Source organism: Carlito syrichta, unplaced genomic scaffold (assembly GCF_000164805.1).
Source record: "Carlito syrichta isolate Samal-C Ts95f unplaced genomic scaffold, Tarsius_syrichta-2.0.1 Scaffold306519, whole genome shotgun sequence".
In the NCBI taxonomy this organism is placed as follows: Eukaryota; Metazoa; Chordata; class Mammalia; order Primates; family Tarsiidae; genus Carlito; species Carlito syrichta.
This window is the reverse complement of record NW_007250615.1, coordinates 179,110-193,742: the sequence shown is the minus strand read 5'-3', so window position 1 is coordinate 193,742 and position 14,633 is coordinate 179,110. Positions and strand designations below refer to the sequence as shown.

Sequence of the window (14,633 nt, the reverse complement as noted above, 5' to 3'; positions counted from 1 at the left end):
TGAAATAAATGTCTACTGTAGATGGAGGTAGCCAGGTGTAGGAATTTATAATATGAAGAACTCAGTTTCTTATAGCAATAATGAACCGATTTAAAGGAAAACTGTGTATATTTTTAAATTACTTTAACTGTTGATGTAAAAGTGTAAAAGTTCTGAGCACAAACTATTTTATGAGTTGGTGAACTTTAAAAATAAATAATTCATAATGAAAATTTTTCTCAAAATTATAGAATCTCAGAGGTGCATATTGTGTTAGATACCTTATCCAAACTTCCTTTTTGCAGAAGAAGATACTAAGATTCACAAAGTTGGGTAGTGTGTCCAAGCCTGTAAAGAATCTCTGACCTGAACACCTGTGGTGACATTTAGATATAACAGTGGGGCAAACTGTTTGCCATTTTTGTCACTCCTGTCTCAAAAAGTTGAGCCTATTAATACTACAAAATGATTTATATGTGATGGGAGTGGGTGGGTCAGAAGAAGTCTTAGGTAGTTGCTGCTTCAGCCTAAAATCTTGTAACACATGAATTCGCAAAGTAGCCACATGTATAAAATGAAACTTCAGTGTATAAAGGTGGGCTCAGGTCTGTGTTTCTACATGGCATGTTTATCAGGTTACCTCCATGCTCGTGATTCATCGTTGTTTCCCTCCTTGCCCTTTACCTGAATCATAGCACTTGGCATGTGTGACTGTTGAACACCTTAAGGGTGGCTAGTGTGAACTGAGATGTGCTGTGTCAGAAACACACTGGTTTTCGTGTCTGTAATCGACTCTCAACCCTCTGTACAATTTGTTTCCGTGGAGGGTGGGGGCTACTTTACTGTACATGTCTCTCACCAAGTCCAGGCAAACCTTCAGGGCCTATCTTGAGTTCTGTCCTTTCATTAAAATGTTCATATCTACATATATCTCTCTTTATTTATATCTCATTATCTGCCTTCTCCCTTTTTAAGCTCACATGGGTTCTTAATGACAGTCTGCCATGTTTTATTACTTAATAGGGGCATGTATTTATGCTTGTCTCGAGGACAATAATTAAGTAAATTGCTGTTAGAATTATAGTTCTACCTAGCAACTTATTTCCCATCTCCAAATAGGTAGCAGTGGGCACATAACTGGTTCTTAATAAATTCATGCTGAATTGAGTTTGTAGATATATATTTGTAATTAAAAAACCCTTATGTTAGAATATGTTATCGTTTAAAAAGTACTTTTACATATGAGCCTTATCCAGTCTTCCCAGCAGCTTTATTAGATAGGCAAGACAATTATTCCTTTCTTTGTTAGAGGATAAAATAGGGACTTAAAAAGACAACAGTGTAACAACTGTGGATGCTTTGTTTCCTAGTCTGATTTCTTGCTTTTTGGTTGAGATTTTTGACTATTCTCTCTCTCTCTCTTTTTTTTAAATCAATATTTTTATTTTGATATTGTGGGGTACAGTTAAGGGTTAGGTATACAAATATGCTTCGTTCAGGCCCCCTTGTTGTTAACAGGTGTCTCCCCATCCCCAGACAGATGATTACTACCATTAGTCCCATCCCCCCACCATAGTTTCCCACCACTGTCAGTCATTTTCTTATGGTAGTGCGTTGGATGATCAAGGTCCACTATATGAGTGAGAATATGTGATACTCAGATCTTTGTTTCTGTGAGAGGTCACTCAGTATTATAGACTCTAGCTCCGTCCAGGTTGCTGCAAAATTCATGATTTTGTTCTTTTTTATGGCTACATAGTATTCCATCGTGTATATGTACCACATTTTAAAAATCCAGTCCTCTCTTGATGGACAGCGTGGTTGGTTCCAGGTTCTTGCTATTGTGAACAATGCTGCGATAAACATTCGTGTACAGGTATCTTTTTTATAGAGTGATTTGACTGTTCTCTACCATGGAGGAGTGTGGCTTGGCTTTCAATCAAACTTGTCTGAAATTAGTTTTAATCCCTTATTTTTAACCAGAATTTTCTGAGCTCTTGACCCCTGAGGCTGTGGTACACACTAGGGTGTTTGGATGCAGGTTGGTGTGAGCTCTCCTTCTAGGTCTATACAAACTGCAAATTGGTTGCTGTTTTAGAATGTGGTTTCCCAATGAATTTTATTTCATGTGTCAACTCTATTTGATTAGGAGTGCATATCTGGAATGTTCTGTTCAGAAAATTTGAGGCACTGCTTAGTTTTAACTATGAAATGTTTACTTTCAACAAAAGTGTGGAAATTAGGCGAATACGGGTAGTTATGCCCTATGTTTACTATTTAAGTAATATTAAGTCAGTTTTTGTTTCAGGTCATTGCTTTTCTTTTTAAATGTACATTTCCAATATACCTGTGTAAATTTTCTATCTTCTTGTAATCTGAGTAGAAAGGAAAGAAAAATGATACTTCTAGATGTCATGACTTTTTTCTAATCAGAAGAGGCCAGTCTTATCTCTCCATTTACTTTCTCCATTCCCAACTTTTACAGTATAGGCTTTCAACTAACATTTGTAGGTTTACAGCAGTTTTTGTACTTGACTTAGGTTTGTTTTACTGTTTATTCAGAAGTTAATGTGGGCTGGGCTCAGTGGCTCAGTCTGTAATTCCAGCACTTTGGGAGGCTGAGGTGAGTGGATTGCCTGAGCCCATGGGTTCGAGACCAGCCCGGGCAACTTGGTGAGACCTTGTCTCTACAATAAATAAAAAACCAGCCAGTCGTGGTAAAGCACACCTGTAGTTCCAGTTACTTGGAAGGCTTAGGCAGAAGGATCTCTGGAGCCCAGCAGTTCAATGCTGGGGTGACCATGAGCATGCGTGCCACTGCTCTCCAGCCTGGGCGAGGGAATGAGACTCCAATGCAAAAAAAAAAAAAGTTAACATGTAAACACAAAATTAATATAAATGGATATAAAATGTTTACAACTCACAACATACGTATATTAATGTTGTACACTGAAAGGGTATTTCAAATAGAATAAATTCATGTATTTCCTAAGTAGTCTTCCCCTCTGTAGATATTGATTTTCGTTATGTCTCTATCCATAAAAAATAAAATTTGAGGAATACAGAGGTGAATAATTTAGAAATAATGTGAAATTCATTAGAAAATTCCTTTAGAAGATCTCTTTCTTTTGACTCAAATCAAATTGCCATTTTTTGCAAATTATTTGTGTGTCTTTATTTTGCAATTATGCTTTTAAATTATTTTCTAAATGAAGTTCAAATGCTTCGTCTTTCAGATCTTGACAGAGCAAGTGTGTACTCAGGTTGTACACAAACCACATCCAGAGCCAGATTCTACAGTGAAAATTCAGAATCCAAGTGAGTAATTGGCCGTTCCCTGTTGTGATGTGGTAGGAACATGGTGACGCATGACACTGAGTGGATGCTGTCCCTAACCCTTTACGTCTCTGTGGCTCACCTAGCTGTGACTTGTGACTCATCTGTCACAGTGCTATTTAGTTGAAAGTCACTAAATATATTTTGAGTTGGAGATGCGACACAGTTAAACATCCTCAAGGTTTTTTCTTTATTTACAGTGATTCTTAAGGTGGTGGCAACTTTGCTAAAAAACTCTACACCAAGTGCAGAACTGATGGAAGTGCGTCGTTTATTTTTATCTGACATGATAAAGCTTTTCAGTAACAGCCGTGAAAATCGAAGGTAAGCAATTTGAAGACTATAATAAAACCTTATTTCATGATTAATCGTTTTTCTCTCCTTGATTTTCAGTCTTTCCATATAAAAATTTTAAAGTCTTTCCCATGTTGTTAGACACTTTTAATCATTAAAAAGACTTTGTATGTCTCCTTGATATAATCTGTATTCAGTATACATCTGTTCATTTTTATATTTTATTTAATTATATGGGTATTGTATTTTAATTGTATATATGAATGTCCATATACACAAACCCTTATTTATAATGCACTATTTCTTTTGGTGAGAACTGTCACCAACAGTACTTTTAATTTTAATTGTGTTGGATTTGCCCATATCTATGCTTGCCCAAAGCTATTCTTGTCTCAAGTTTGTCTCATGACTGGTTGTTGTCCTGCATTTTTAAGCTGGTTATCTACAACCTAGGACTCTGTGGTGGTCATTGCTTGAGTCTGTAATTTAACTTATATTGATTATCTATTGTGTGTACAGTACTGTCCGGCACAAGGTAGTCTTTTAGTACATAGTCTAAGTACAGTCCAATGGGAAAGACAACCATAAAGCAATAATTAATTTACAATGTGTTAAGTGCATTGTGAGTGCTAAGGGTGAGGAGAGAGTAGAGAAGCAATAACTAAATATGACGAGGAAAGTTAGGAAAGCAGTTTTGATTGATGGTAAGAATTTTTCCTGGTAGAGAAACAGTGCAAAGTCATTCCAGGCATAGATTATAGAATGTGTGGAATGAGTATGTTCCTTGTTTTACCTAGGTCAGATCCTATTTTCACAGATTTATCTACATATCAGAATAGTACATTTTAATTTATTGAAGGTATTTTAATGAGATAATTTTTCCTCCCTAGATGCTTACTGCAGTGTTCAGTGTGGCAGGATTGGATGTTTTCCCTTGGCTATATTAATCCTAAAAATTCTGAGGAACAGAAGATTACTGAGATGGTCTACAATATCTTCCGGATTCTTCTGTACCATGCAATAAAATATGAATGGGGAGGCTGGAGAGTCTGGGTGGATACCCTCTCAATAGCCCATTCCAAGGTAACACCAGGTGTAACACTTCATGCCATCAGGGTTTAGCAATGGATTAAATGACTACAAACGCGCCTCTGGTGCCATCTTGTGGGCATCTTATGTTTTGGCCGATGCCTTTATCCCAGTTTCTCTTTTCTGTTTTCCTCCCTTTCTGTTCATCGGTTGCTAAACCTTTAAAGTGTCTTTTTAGGGGCAACCCCCTTGGGTCCCCTCCCACTGTGGTATCTTTTCTGTCCTCTCAATAATTCCTGCTTTCTCACTTTAAAAAATAAAAAATAAATATGCAGTGTCTTTCTAATCATTTAATTACAACCCTAAATGTATAAATTGGAAATTATAGAGCTTACCTACATCTGCTTTATTATTATTATTATTATTATTATTATTATTTATTTTTAGAAAACAGGATTTATTGAGAGGACAGAAAAGCTCCCATGCTGGGAGGGGACTTGAGGGGTTGCCCTACATCTGCTTTATAGCAGATCTGAACCTGAGAGATCTTGAATCTGAGCCAATTGCTCTTTCCACTAAAGCATACTTACCTGATTGTTAGCAGAATATTTCAGTAAACAGTCTCTGAAATATACTTTTAAAGACATTTTTTAAGTAGTCAGAAATTTTTTTGTTTGTTTCCAGGTGAATCATAAACACGTTTAAAGTGTTTAAGTGTAGTGGCATTTTATTTTATTTTATTTTATTTTTATTCATTTATTTTTTTGAGTTGGAGTCTCATGCTGTCACCCAGACTGGAGTGCAGTGGCCGGGAGCGCTGCACCGCAGCCTTGACCTGCTGGGCTCTGGCAATCCTTTTGCCTCAGCCTTCCGAGTAGCTGGAACTACAGGTGCGCACTAGCACGCCCGGCTGATTTTTTATTTATTGTAGAGATGAGGTCTCACCAAGTTGCCCAGGCGGGTCATGAACCCGTGGGCTCAGGCAATCCACTCACCTCAGCCTCCCAAAGGCGTGGGATTACAGGCTGAGCCACTGAGCCCAGCGTGTAGTGGCATTTTAATTACATTATCTTTATTTTAATTTTAAGAGTCGACATGCCTGTGCTTTAAATATTATTTGATCTTTAGTAAAATGATATGGTGAATTAAAGTATGTAAGTATGTAAACATTAGAGTTTGGAAATTCAGAGTTATGATTTCTTTTTGTAAAATGTCACAGCAGAAGCATAGGTCACTGAAGTGTGGCTTTTAATTGAGTCTGTACCATAATAGAGTTTGTGATCTTAGGAGATCCACTTAGTCCTTTAGATTAGGAGTTGGAAAAATGTTTTAAAGGGATAAATAGTGTATGTCTTAGGCTATTTGGGCCAAATAGCCCCTGATGCAGCTACTCAACTCTGCTGGAAAGTGTGAGAGTGTCTGGTGACAATATGCAAATGAATGAGCATGACTTTGATCTAATAAAACTTTATTTACCAAAACAAATGATGAGTTAATTTGAGCCATAGGCCATAGGTTGCCAAACCCTACTTTGGAGAGTTGCTTTCTTCTATAAAATGAAGAGGGTTTATATCATGATAATCTTTAAAAGAAGGTTCCTCCCAATGTAAAATTCAGTTAGCCTATCATCTAAATATAAATTAATATCACCTATGTCTATAAGGAAAGATTTTGAACATTTACATTTTATAATATATTGACAGCTCACATTTATTATTACTTTATCAATTTTGAAAATAGCAAAGACAAAGTTTCTGTTAAGTCTTTGTGCCAAAAATATATATCCTGATAATTCCTAAACAAGTCTAAGAAGTTTGCAAATTCAGTGTAGCCTACATGAGAATAAAACTGTGGGCCAGGCTCAGTGGCTCAGCCTGTAATTCTAGCACTTTGGGAGGCTAAGGCGAGTTATTGCCTGAGCCCGTGGGTTTGAGACCAGCCCAGACAACTTGGCGAGATCTCGTCTTTACAATAAATCAAAAATTAGCTGGGTGTGGTAGCGTGTGCCTATAGTTCCAGCTACTTGGAAGACTGAGGTAGGAGGATCACCAGAGCCCAGCAGGTTGATGCTGGGGTGGCCATGAGTGTGCCACTGCACTCCAGCTTGGGTGACGGAGTGAGACTCCAAATCAAAAAAAAAAGATGTGATGTTTCAACAGTTTATAAATTTATATTTTTATAGATATATGGACATTAGATAATAAAGATATTAAGCTTTAGTTGTTGTGATGGACACATGTGAGCAATAGATGGTGAAAACTGCCATAGTAATAGTACTTTGGATTTTGAATGTTAGTAGTTTACATTTAAGTAAATGTTAGGGAGATAACTGGCATTTTAGGTTAGGGTAGCATTGACATTAACCTAGAAAAAAGATAGCCTATAATGTTGCTAGTTTACCTGCATGGTTTTGGGCAAGTCATGTAATAAATCATGCAAAGCTGTATTTGTTATTTCTGATTACTTAATGAAACTAAGCATGTGTTTTAGAGCCAACGTGCTGAGTTTGAACTCTTAAAATTTCTTGCACTATTTCTGCTATTTCTGTAATTTGTATTATTTATTTTTTTCTTTTGGATATATATAAAATGCCCTAATGGTTTTTTGTTTTTTTATTTATTCCTAAGGTCACTTACGAAGCACACAAGGAATACCTGGCCAAAATGTATGAAGAATATCAACGACAAGAAGAGGAAAACATTAAAAAGGGAAAGAAAGGGAATGTGAGCACCATCTCTGGTCTTTCATCGCAGACAACGGGAGCAAAAGGTGGAATGGAAATTCGAGAGATAGAAGATCTCTCGCAAAGCCAGAGCCCAGAAAGTGAGACAGATTACCCTGTCAGCACAGACACTCGAGACTTACTCATGTCAACCAAAGTGTCGGATGACATTCTTGGAAATCCAGATAGGCCAGGCAGCGGTGTGCATGTGGAAGTACACGATCTTTTAGTTGACATAAAGGCCGAGAAAGTGGAAGCCACGGAAGTAAAGCTCGATGATATGGATTTGTCACCAGAGACCTTAGTAGGTGGAGAGAATGGTGCCCTTGTGGAGGTCGAGTCTCTGTTGGACAACGTGTATAGTGCTGCTGTTGAGAAACTCCAGAACAATGTACATGGGAGTGTCGGTATCATTAAAAAAAATGAAGAAAAGGATAACGGTCCATTGATAACATTAGCAGATGAGAAAGAGGAGCTTCCCAACAGTAGTTCATCATTTCTCTTTGATAAAATGCCCAAACAGGAGGAGAAACTCCTTCCGGAGCTTTCTAGCAACCACATCATTCCAAACATTCAGGACACACAAGTGCATCTTGGTGTGGGTGATGATCTTGGATTGCTTGCTCACATGACCAGTAGTGTAGACTTAACTTGTACATCAAGTATAATGGAAGAAAAGGAGTTCAAGATCCATACCACTTCAGATGGAATGAGTAGTATTTCTGAAAGAGACTTAGCGTCATCAGCTAAAGGCCTAGAGTATGCTGAAATGACTGCTGCAACTCTGGAAACTGAGTCTTCGAGTAGCAAAATTGTACCAAATATTGATGCAGGAAGTATAATTTCAGACACTGAGAGATCTGATGATAGCAAAGAATCAGGAAAGGAAATCCGAAAAATCCAAACAACTACTACAACACAAGTAAGCAGTTTTATCTGAGTTCTAGAAATAAACAAGCAAAAGTGTATGGAGTAGATGCTGGTTGTTAGCACCAAAGCAGTGATGTCTTACTGATTGCATCATGTTGCTATTCAATTATGGCATATTAGTAATGTGTGAGATTGAGTAGCATGAAGTCATGCATATAAGAAATGTAAAATATCTGAAATTCTACTTCCAACTCTGCCGCATTCTTCTCTTTAGCTTTGCTCAACCTCTCTGGGCCTAAGGTTCTTTATAATGTACAAGAGGGTTGTTGTACTAGATTAAAATGTGACATTTAAGGTTTCTAACAGTCCTAACACCTGATGACTCTGTGACTACATTTACACATTTTATATTCAAGGTCTTCATCCTGAATACTTGATTAATTTTAACCCTTTACGCTTCAGGCCCAACCCTGTTCTGTGGATTACAGAAAAGAGAATTTGGAACCCAGATTGCACTGATAAAGGAAGGGGATAGGAGAAGGGAACTGTTGTTTATCAAGTGCCTACTGTGTTCCGGGCACTGTGCTCTGTGTTTTCAGATTTAACCCTGTGAGGTCAGTAATGTGGCTGAGGAAAATTGGAATTACTGGCAGTGAGAATGTCCTTTACAGTCACGTGGACAAGCAGTCGTTATGAAATGATGAAAGACTCTTAGGTCTGGCAGTTAGTAAATGTCAGTGCTTTGGTTTTGGCCTCACCGGAGTAAAGCCACAGTCATGATATTATCTGATATGGATTTTAATTATTGAGCTTGGAATTATGACTACTTCTTTACTTTCTAGGATAAATAACACCTTACAATTAAGAATTTAAGAAAATAGCAACACTTTTAATTATTTGGGTTTTGCTGTCCTCTGGGAGTCCTACTTGCCTTTTAATGTCAGTGAAGATAAATTTTACGTGTTTTCATTAGAGTTATATTATGAAGAAGAGTTAATGTGCCTTAGTGATGTCTTTCTGTTTCAGTAAGAATCACTAACAATATCTTCTCTGTGTGGCAAAGGTATTTTTATGTTTTCTCTAACTGCCAGCTTCCATTTTTGTGGGAATTGCATCACAGCAACAATTGACAAAGGATGGGAGTGTTGAATTGGGTACAGATGTGAAATAAAGCATGGTGCATTGTTTATTGAACAATAATAAGCTTGCCTGTTTAATGCTAGACTTGCCTGTTTTTCATTTGGAGTTCACAGGCATTTTTGTAGTTTGTTTTCTAACTTACTGGATGCATTTTTAAAAGTTAAATTATTGTGAGTGAAATAGACTTTGAAGTTAATGTGACTCTCTTCAAGTAATGTTTCTTCTAATCTTGTGTTTTAGCTACAGTTAGTTGATGACATATACCTAGTATGATTTACTTCCTATGTGCTCACTTCCATAAGGAGGTAATGTGGTCACAAGTAAAGATCCCACAGCGAGTAAAAGAGGACCTGGTTTTCAGTGTGAACTTTGGTGTTAACCTTAGGTATTTCATCTTGCCTTGTTTCTGCAGTAGTAAAATAGTAACAATAATGGTAGTTTTGTAACTCAAAAAATTTCCTGTGCGGGTATTACCAAGTGAATAATATATGTAGATTATATTAACCTACTGGAGTCATAGGCAAAAGCTTTAATCATTTTTCCATACTCACTGTTTTGAAATAAGGCATTTCTTTTGTGCTCCTCAAAAGTTCATCTTTTCTTTCTTTAGGCTGTTCAGGGTCGGTCTATTGCCCAACAAGACCGAGATCTCCGTGTTGACTTAGGATTTCGAGGAATGCCCATGACTGAGGAACAGCGGCGCCAGTTCAGCCCAGGCCCTCGGACCACGATGTTTCGTATTCCTGAGTTTAAATGGTCTCCAATGCACCAACGGCTTCTCACCGATTTGCTGTTTGCATTAGAGACAGATGTACATGTTTGGAGGAGGTAGAACTTTTTCTTTTTTATAAATAAAAATCAAAAACTTTAAATCTGGTGTTGCCTGGCCTATGTAAAAGAGATTTAACAACAAAATATCTATCCTGATTTAAAGGAATTTCCACATTTTTATTTCTTTCTGTTTAAATCAATACCATGTACTAAATTTATTATTGATGATGCTATTATAACATATAATGCTAAAATAAATTTTCGAATCACCCTATGACATATGTTTTCAGATCCATTTGTATTTAAGCAGTTAGGGAATATCAGTTCAAGTATAATTACTTAAAGATGACAAATCTACATAAATAATTCCTTTTCTTGATTTTTAATTTAATTTTTAATAACAAATATGTAACAAAAAAATCGGTTATGAGCGTTCACCATTTAAATGTGCACGCATAACTGTAAATTAGGAAGCTGATGACTGTGAGTACCTGCATACTCCACCATGAGCTGCTTAAACAGTTCGTGTCATGACATTCTTAGGAATGTTGGCTTCTCTGCTTTTCCTGATTTCCCTTTTAGGATTCAAGGTGGCTACTTCAGCCCCCAACATCAGTTTAACTTTTTTTTTAAGATGCCTGTCAAGAAATTTTTCCCTTATATTTCATGAGCCAGCAGGATCACATGCCCTTTTAAATCACAAGCAAATAGAAAAGGGATTATAGTGACTTGCCTTTAGGGACCAATACAGGTTAATAATTTAGTAACTGGGGTGCGGCCAACCTTTCTTATACCAAATCTAGCTCAATAGTAGAACAAATATAGAATGATTAGCAGGAAGAAGTCATGACTAGTAAAGTCTGCCTTAGAAAGTTTTTACTTTTGATTTTCTTTGACCAATTTGCTCTTAGGCTACTCGAGTCTTGTCATGCTAATGTTGTTGTATGATGAGTTACCTAGAGATGATAACTAAGGAAACTGTCAAGTGCTATAACTATAGCATGAAGATCAGTGCATGGAGATAAATAACGTAACTCACTAGTTATAACATGGGTAACACCTAAGTGTGTGATACTCAGCTCTTCTTCCATCCACACACTGTGTGTCTTTGTTTCATGGACTCTCCTGAAATTCTACAAGTGGAATTTAATGCAGTTTACAGTTTTTAAAGATAGCACTTTATATTTTAAGACAGGAGAAAGCATCGTGAAATCTAAGATATACACTAATAGATAATATTTCAGATCTCTAAAAAAGTGAGAACCATTGATTTAAGTTTGATCATGAAGTAATCTCTTTTTTCATTTTTGTCCATTAGAAAACATTTCATATTCTTGACTGATAACGAATGAAAGCAAGTTTTTTGTCTGTTTGTTTTTGGCATCTACATTATGTATTTTATATGGTAAGGTTGCACTGCCAACCTACTTTGAGAGACTACAGTCACTGGTCATGTGATAAATTAAAACTGCCTGAAAAATAAAACTTTCAGTTAATTTTGCAGGTTTTCAATTTCAGATTTTGTTTACACTTATTTATGAAATTTTTACTTGGTTATATGTTGAGTTTCCACATAATTTTTAGCTTTAGACATATCTTTTATATTTAAAAGGTTTTGCCTTTCACCACAAAACAGTCAACTTTGGCAAAAATAGACATCTTTAACCACATTCACTGACCTAGTCATATGTTCTAGAATCTAATATTCTTCAAGCAGAGACAAAAGAATGAGTTGATAGACTTGGACACCAAAAGCCCTGCAGAGATGAATGCTTAGTTTTTGGTAATCTGATATCTCAGTTATAAATTGTTCCTGATAACTCCATTTAAACTTGTTCTAGCTCATCTCATTATTCTAGAATTATTTTTCACTTTAGATATGTTAGGCTACATGAAGTGTATAAACCTTTTATTCCAGTAAGCCAGATAAATGTCCATTTCTGTTTTGTTTTCCTGTCCTGTAGCCATTCCACGAAGTCTGTCATGGATTTTGTCAACAGCAATGAAAATATTATTTTTGTACATAACACCATTCACCTCATCTCCCAAATGGTAGACAATATCATCATTGCCTGCGGAGGGATTTTACCTTTGCTCTCTGCTGCTACATCACCAACTGTAAGTACTTCGACTCCATCTAGTGGTTCTATTTATAATTACATGACTTGAGCATTTTAGAGGTGTTCTTTACTGCCAACAGGTAGATTTTTAACCAGACCTGTTCTTTCAAGGGAACTTTTGTACCACTTAAATGTATATTTTCACCCATCTTAGTTTTCAGTGTAGGTTTTCAGCTACATGGGCCTATGAAAATATTTCCCTGGTAATTCTGATAGATACTTCTCAGGAACAGCTATAACTATAAATTTTTCCGCTTTATTTTCTACATATTACATGTCTTTTCAAGTCAATAGCATAAGAAACTATTACAGTCCTTGTTCTTTATCACTTTTATCTGGCTATTTACTGGTTCAGCATTTATTTTTAAAAAAACACGTAATCTTGTCTGTGTCTGTTTCTACATAAAACATTGAAATGTGTTAGTGCGATATACTTGAAAAGCATTTAATGTGAAGTATGTATGTCATTTAAAATATAGCATATCAATGTTAACTTTATGTTTTACTTTCCATTTTTAAAAAAGTCTTCGATTCATACCAAAGCAGATACCATAGCTACTTGCTCAGATGGAAAATAGTGTAGAACAGTGCTTCTTCCCATGCGGTTGAGTCCTTGGTGCCGTGATAGAAACTCATTCATAACTGCAGCAAGTATACCTCTGCCAGGCAGAAACCTGCCATTTTGTTACCGATGTTTATGACTTGGCGAGACAGTGCTTGCAAATTGGCCTCTGGCCTTATTTCATCATTAGCAAGCTTTTTCTCTATGACTCCTTTCTGTAAGATCCTGTAATCACTGCCACCACCACCAGAGCAGCATTGGCACTTCAGTATTAGCAGCAACAGATTATGTCCTCACACACCCGGGCACGTGCACCTTTATTTCATCTGTGAGTGGGCTCCCGAAGGCCACAAAGGCAAGCAGGTTGGTGCAGGAAGGGGGTGCTGCAGAGCAGATTATCATTAGGGTCTCGCTCCAACTGGCAGCTACACCAAGGACACGGAGTGGGAAGAGCAAGCCAGTAAGTAGGTGGTGGTGGGGGAAGAGTGTGGCATCCCGAAACTCCTGAACTGTGTCGCTTCTCTTTAATCTCTGTTTTCCTCTGGTGAGGCATGGTGGGCATTCTTTTTTTTCTCTCTTTTATTTATTTAGAGAATGAATAAATCAGTGCTTTCCTTGCCCACAAACATTTTGTTTTATGTCTTATAAATTTGTTGTCAGGATATTGTAAAAGATTGTATTGAAATTCACTTTGAAATGTAATACTGAATGTTTTTGAGTGTTGTGCAGAAGAAAACGATCTTTGTATAAAATAAAGTTTAACGATAAGTTATCAGTATTTTTATAAGTTAAACTATTCACATCAGTACATAGTTTTCCAGATTTTAAAACTAAAAGATCTTTATCAAGATAGAGAAAATATTAAATTAAGGAATTTAAACATCGTGATTTTTATGCTGTTTCACCCCAAATTTGCTTATTTTTTATTTCATAAAGAGTGTGCTACATAAAGAGACTGACATTTTGAGGTCGGACTCCAAAAGTTATTACCTGTGTAATTTGGACCACTATAGTCTGAAATTTGAAACTACTTATTTCCTAGACCATTCCCAACAGACTTGGGAATTTACTCAACAATGTCATTTGGGTCCATTAACTGATTGTACCTATGCCTGGTTGTACAGCATACCTGATTTTATATTCTTTGAATGAATTGCTTATTTAAAAGAAACAGCCAGAACTTTTCTCCTGCTTCATGTCTGATAGAACTGTGGTTGATGCTGACTAATGAGTATTGTTTTGGTGTTACTGAATTATACAGTATTCTTGCTAGAAGTTGTTTGGTAGTAAAAGGAAAAAGACAGGAGGGAGGAGGTTGAATGAAGAAAGAAATTAGAACTGAATGTATGGGCCTGTTGAACTTAGATTTAAAATGTAAAAAGCCAAAATAAAATTTTGGAAAGGACCAGTGAAAAAAGAAACATTAGCAACATACAGGGAACGTTATCCAAAGGGAAACATTATCTTGTAGGGGTATCCAAAGGGAAACGTTATCTTGTAGGTACCATTAGAATTTCAATTTTCGATAAATGGAGGGCAGTGGAAACATTTGAAAGTAATATTTGAATGATCTGGTAATTTTGTGTAGGTACACAGAGTTTTTCAAAATATTATATGCAAATGTGCTTTGTATGACTAATTAGGAGTAATGATGGCTTATGGCGGTGACTGGCAAACCTCTTCTGTATAGGGCTAGACAGTAGACCGGTTTTACCGGTCATATGGTATCTGTCTCAGCTGTTCAACTCTGCTGTGATAGTGCAAAAGCAGCCACAGACAGTGTATAAACAAATGGGCATGCGTGTTTCAA

General features: G+C 36.6%; 1 protein-coding gene across 1 annotated transcript in view; it reads left to right on the top strand.

The window, feature by feature from the left end:
* The window catches only part of LOC103265396 (neurobeachin), a gene marked incomplete at its 5' end in the record, with an annotated part of 269,835 nt that overhangs the window by 82,909 nt on the left and 172,293 nt on the right, over window positions 1-14,633 (top strand). Inside the window, 6 exons of the mRNA XM_008063067.1 lie at window positions 3,216-3,297; window positions 3,516-3,639; window positions 4,500-4,692; window positions 7,266-8,282; window positions 9,981-10,198; window positions 12,106-12,259. Coding sequence (XP_008061258.1) covers window positions 3,216-3,297; window positions 3,516-3,639; window positions 4,500-4,692; window positions 7,266-8,282; window positions 9,981-10,198; window positions 12,106-12,259 — 1,788 coding nt within the window. The remainder of the gene's footprint in view (window positions 1-3,215; window positions 3,298-3,515; window positions 3,640-4,499; window positions 4,693-7,265; window positions 8,283-9,980; window positions 10,199-12,105; window positions 12,260-14,633) is intronic.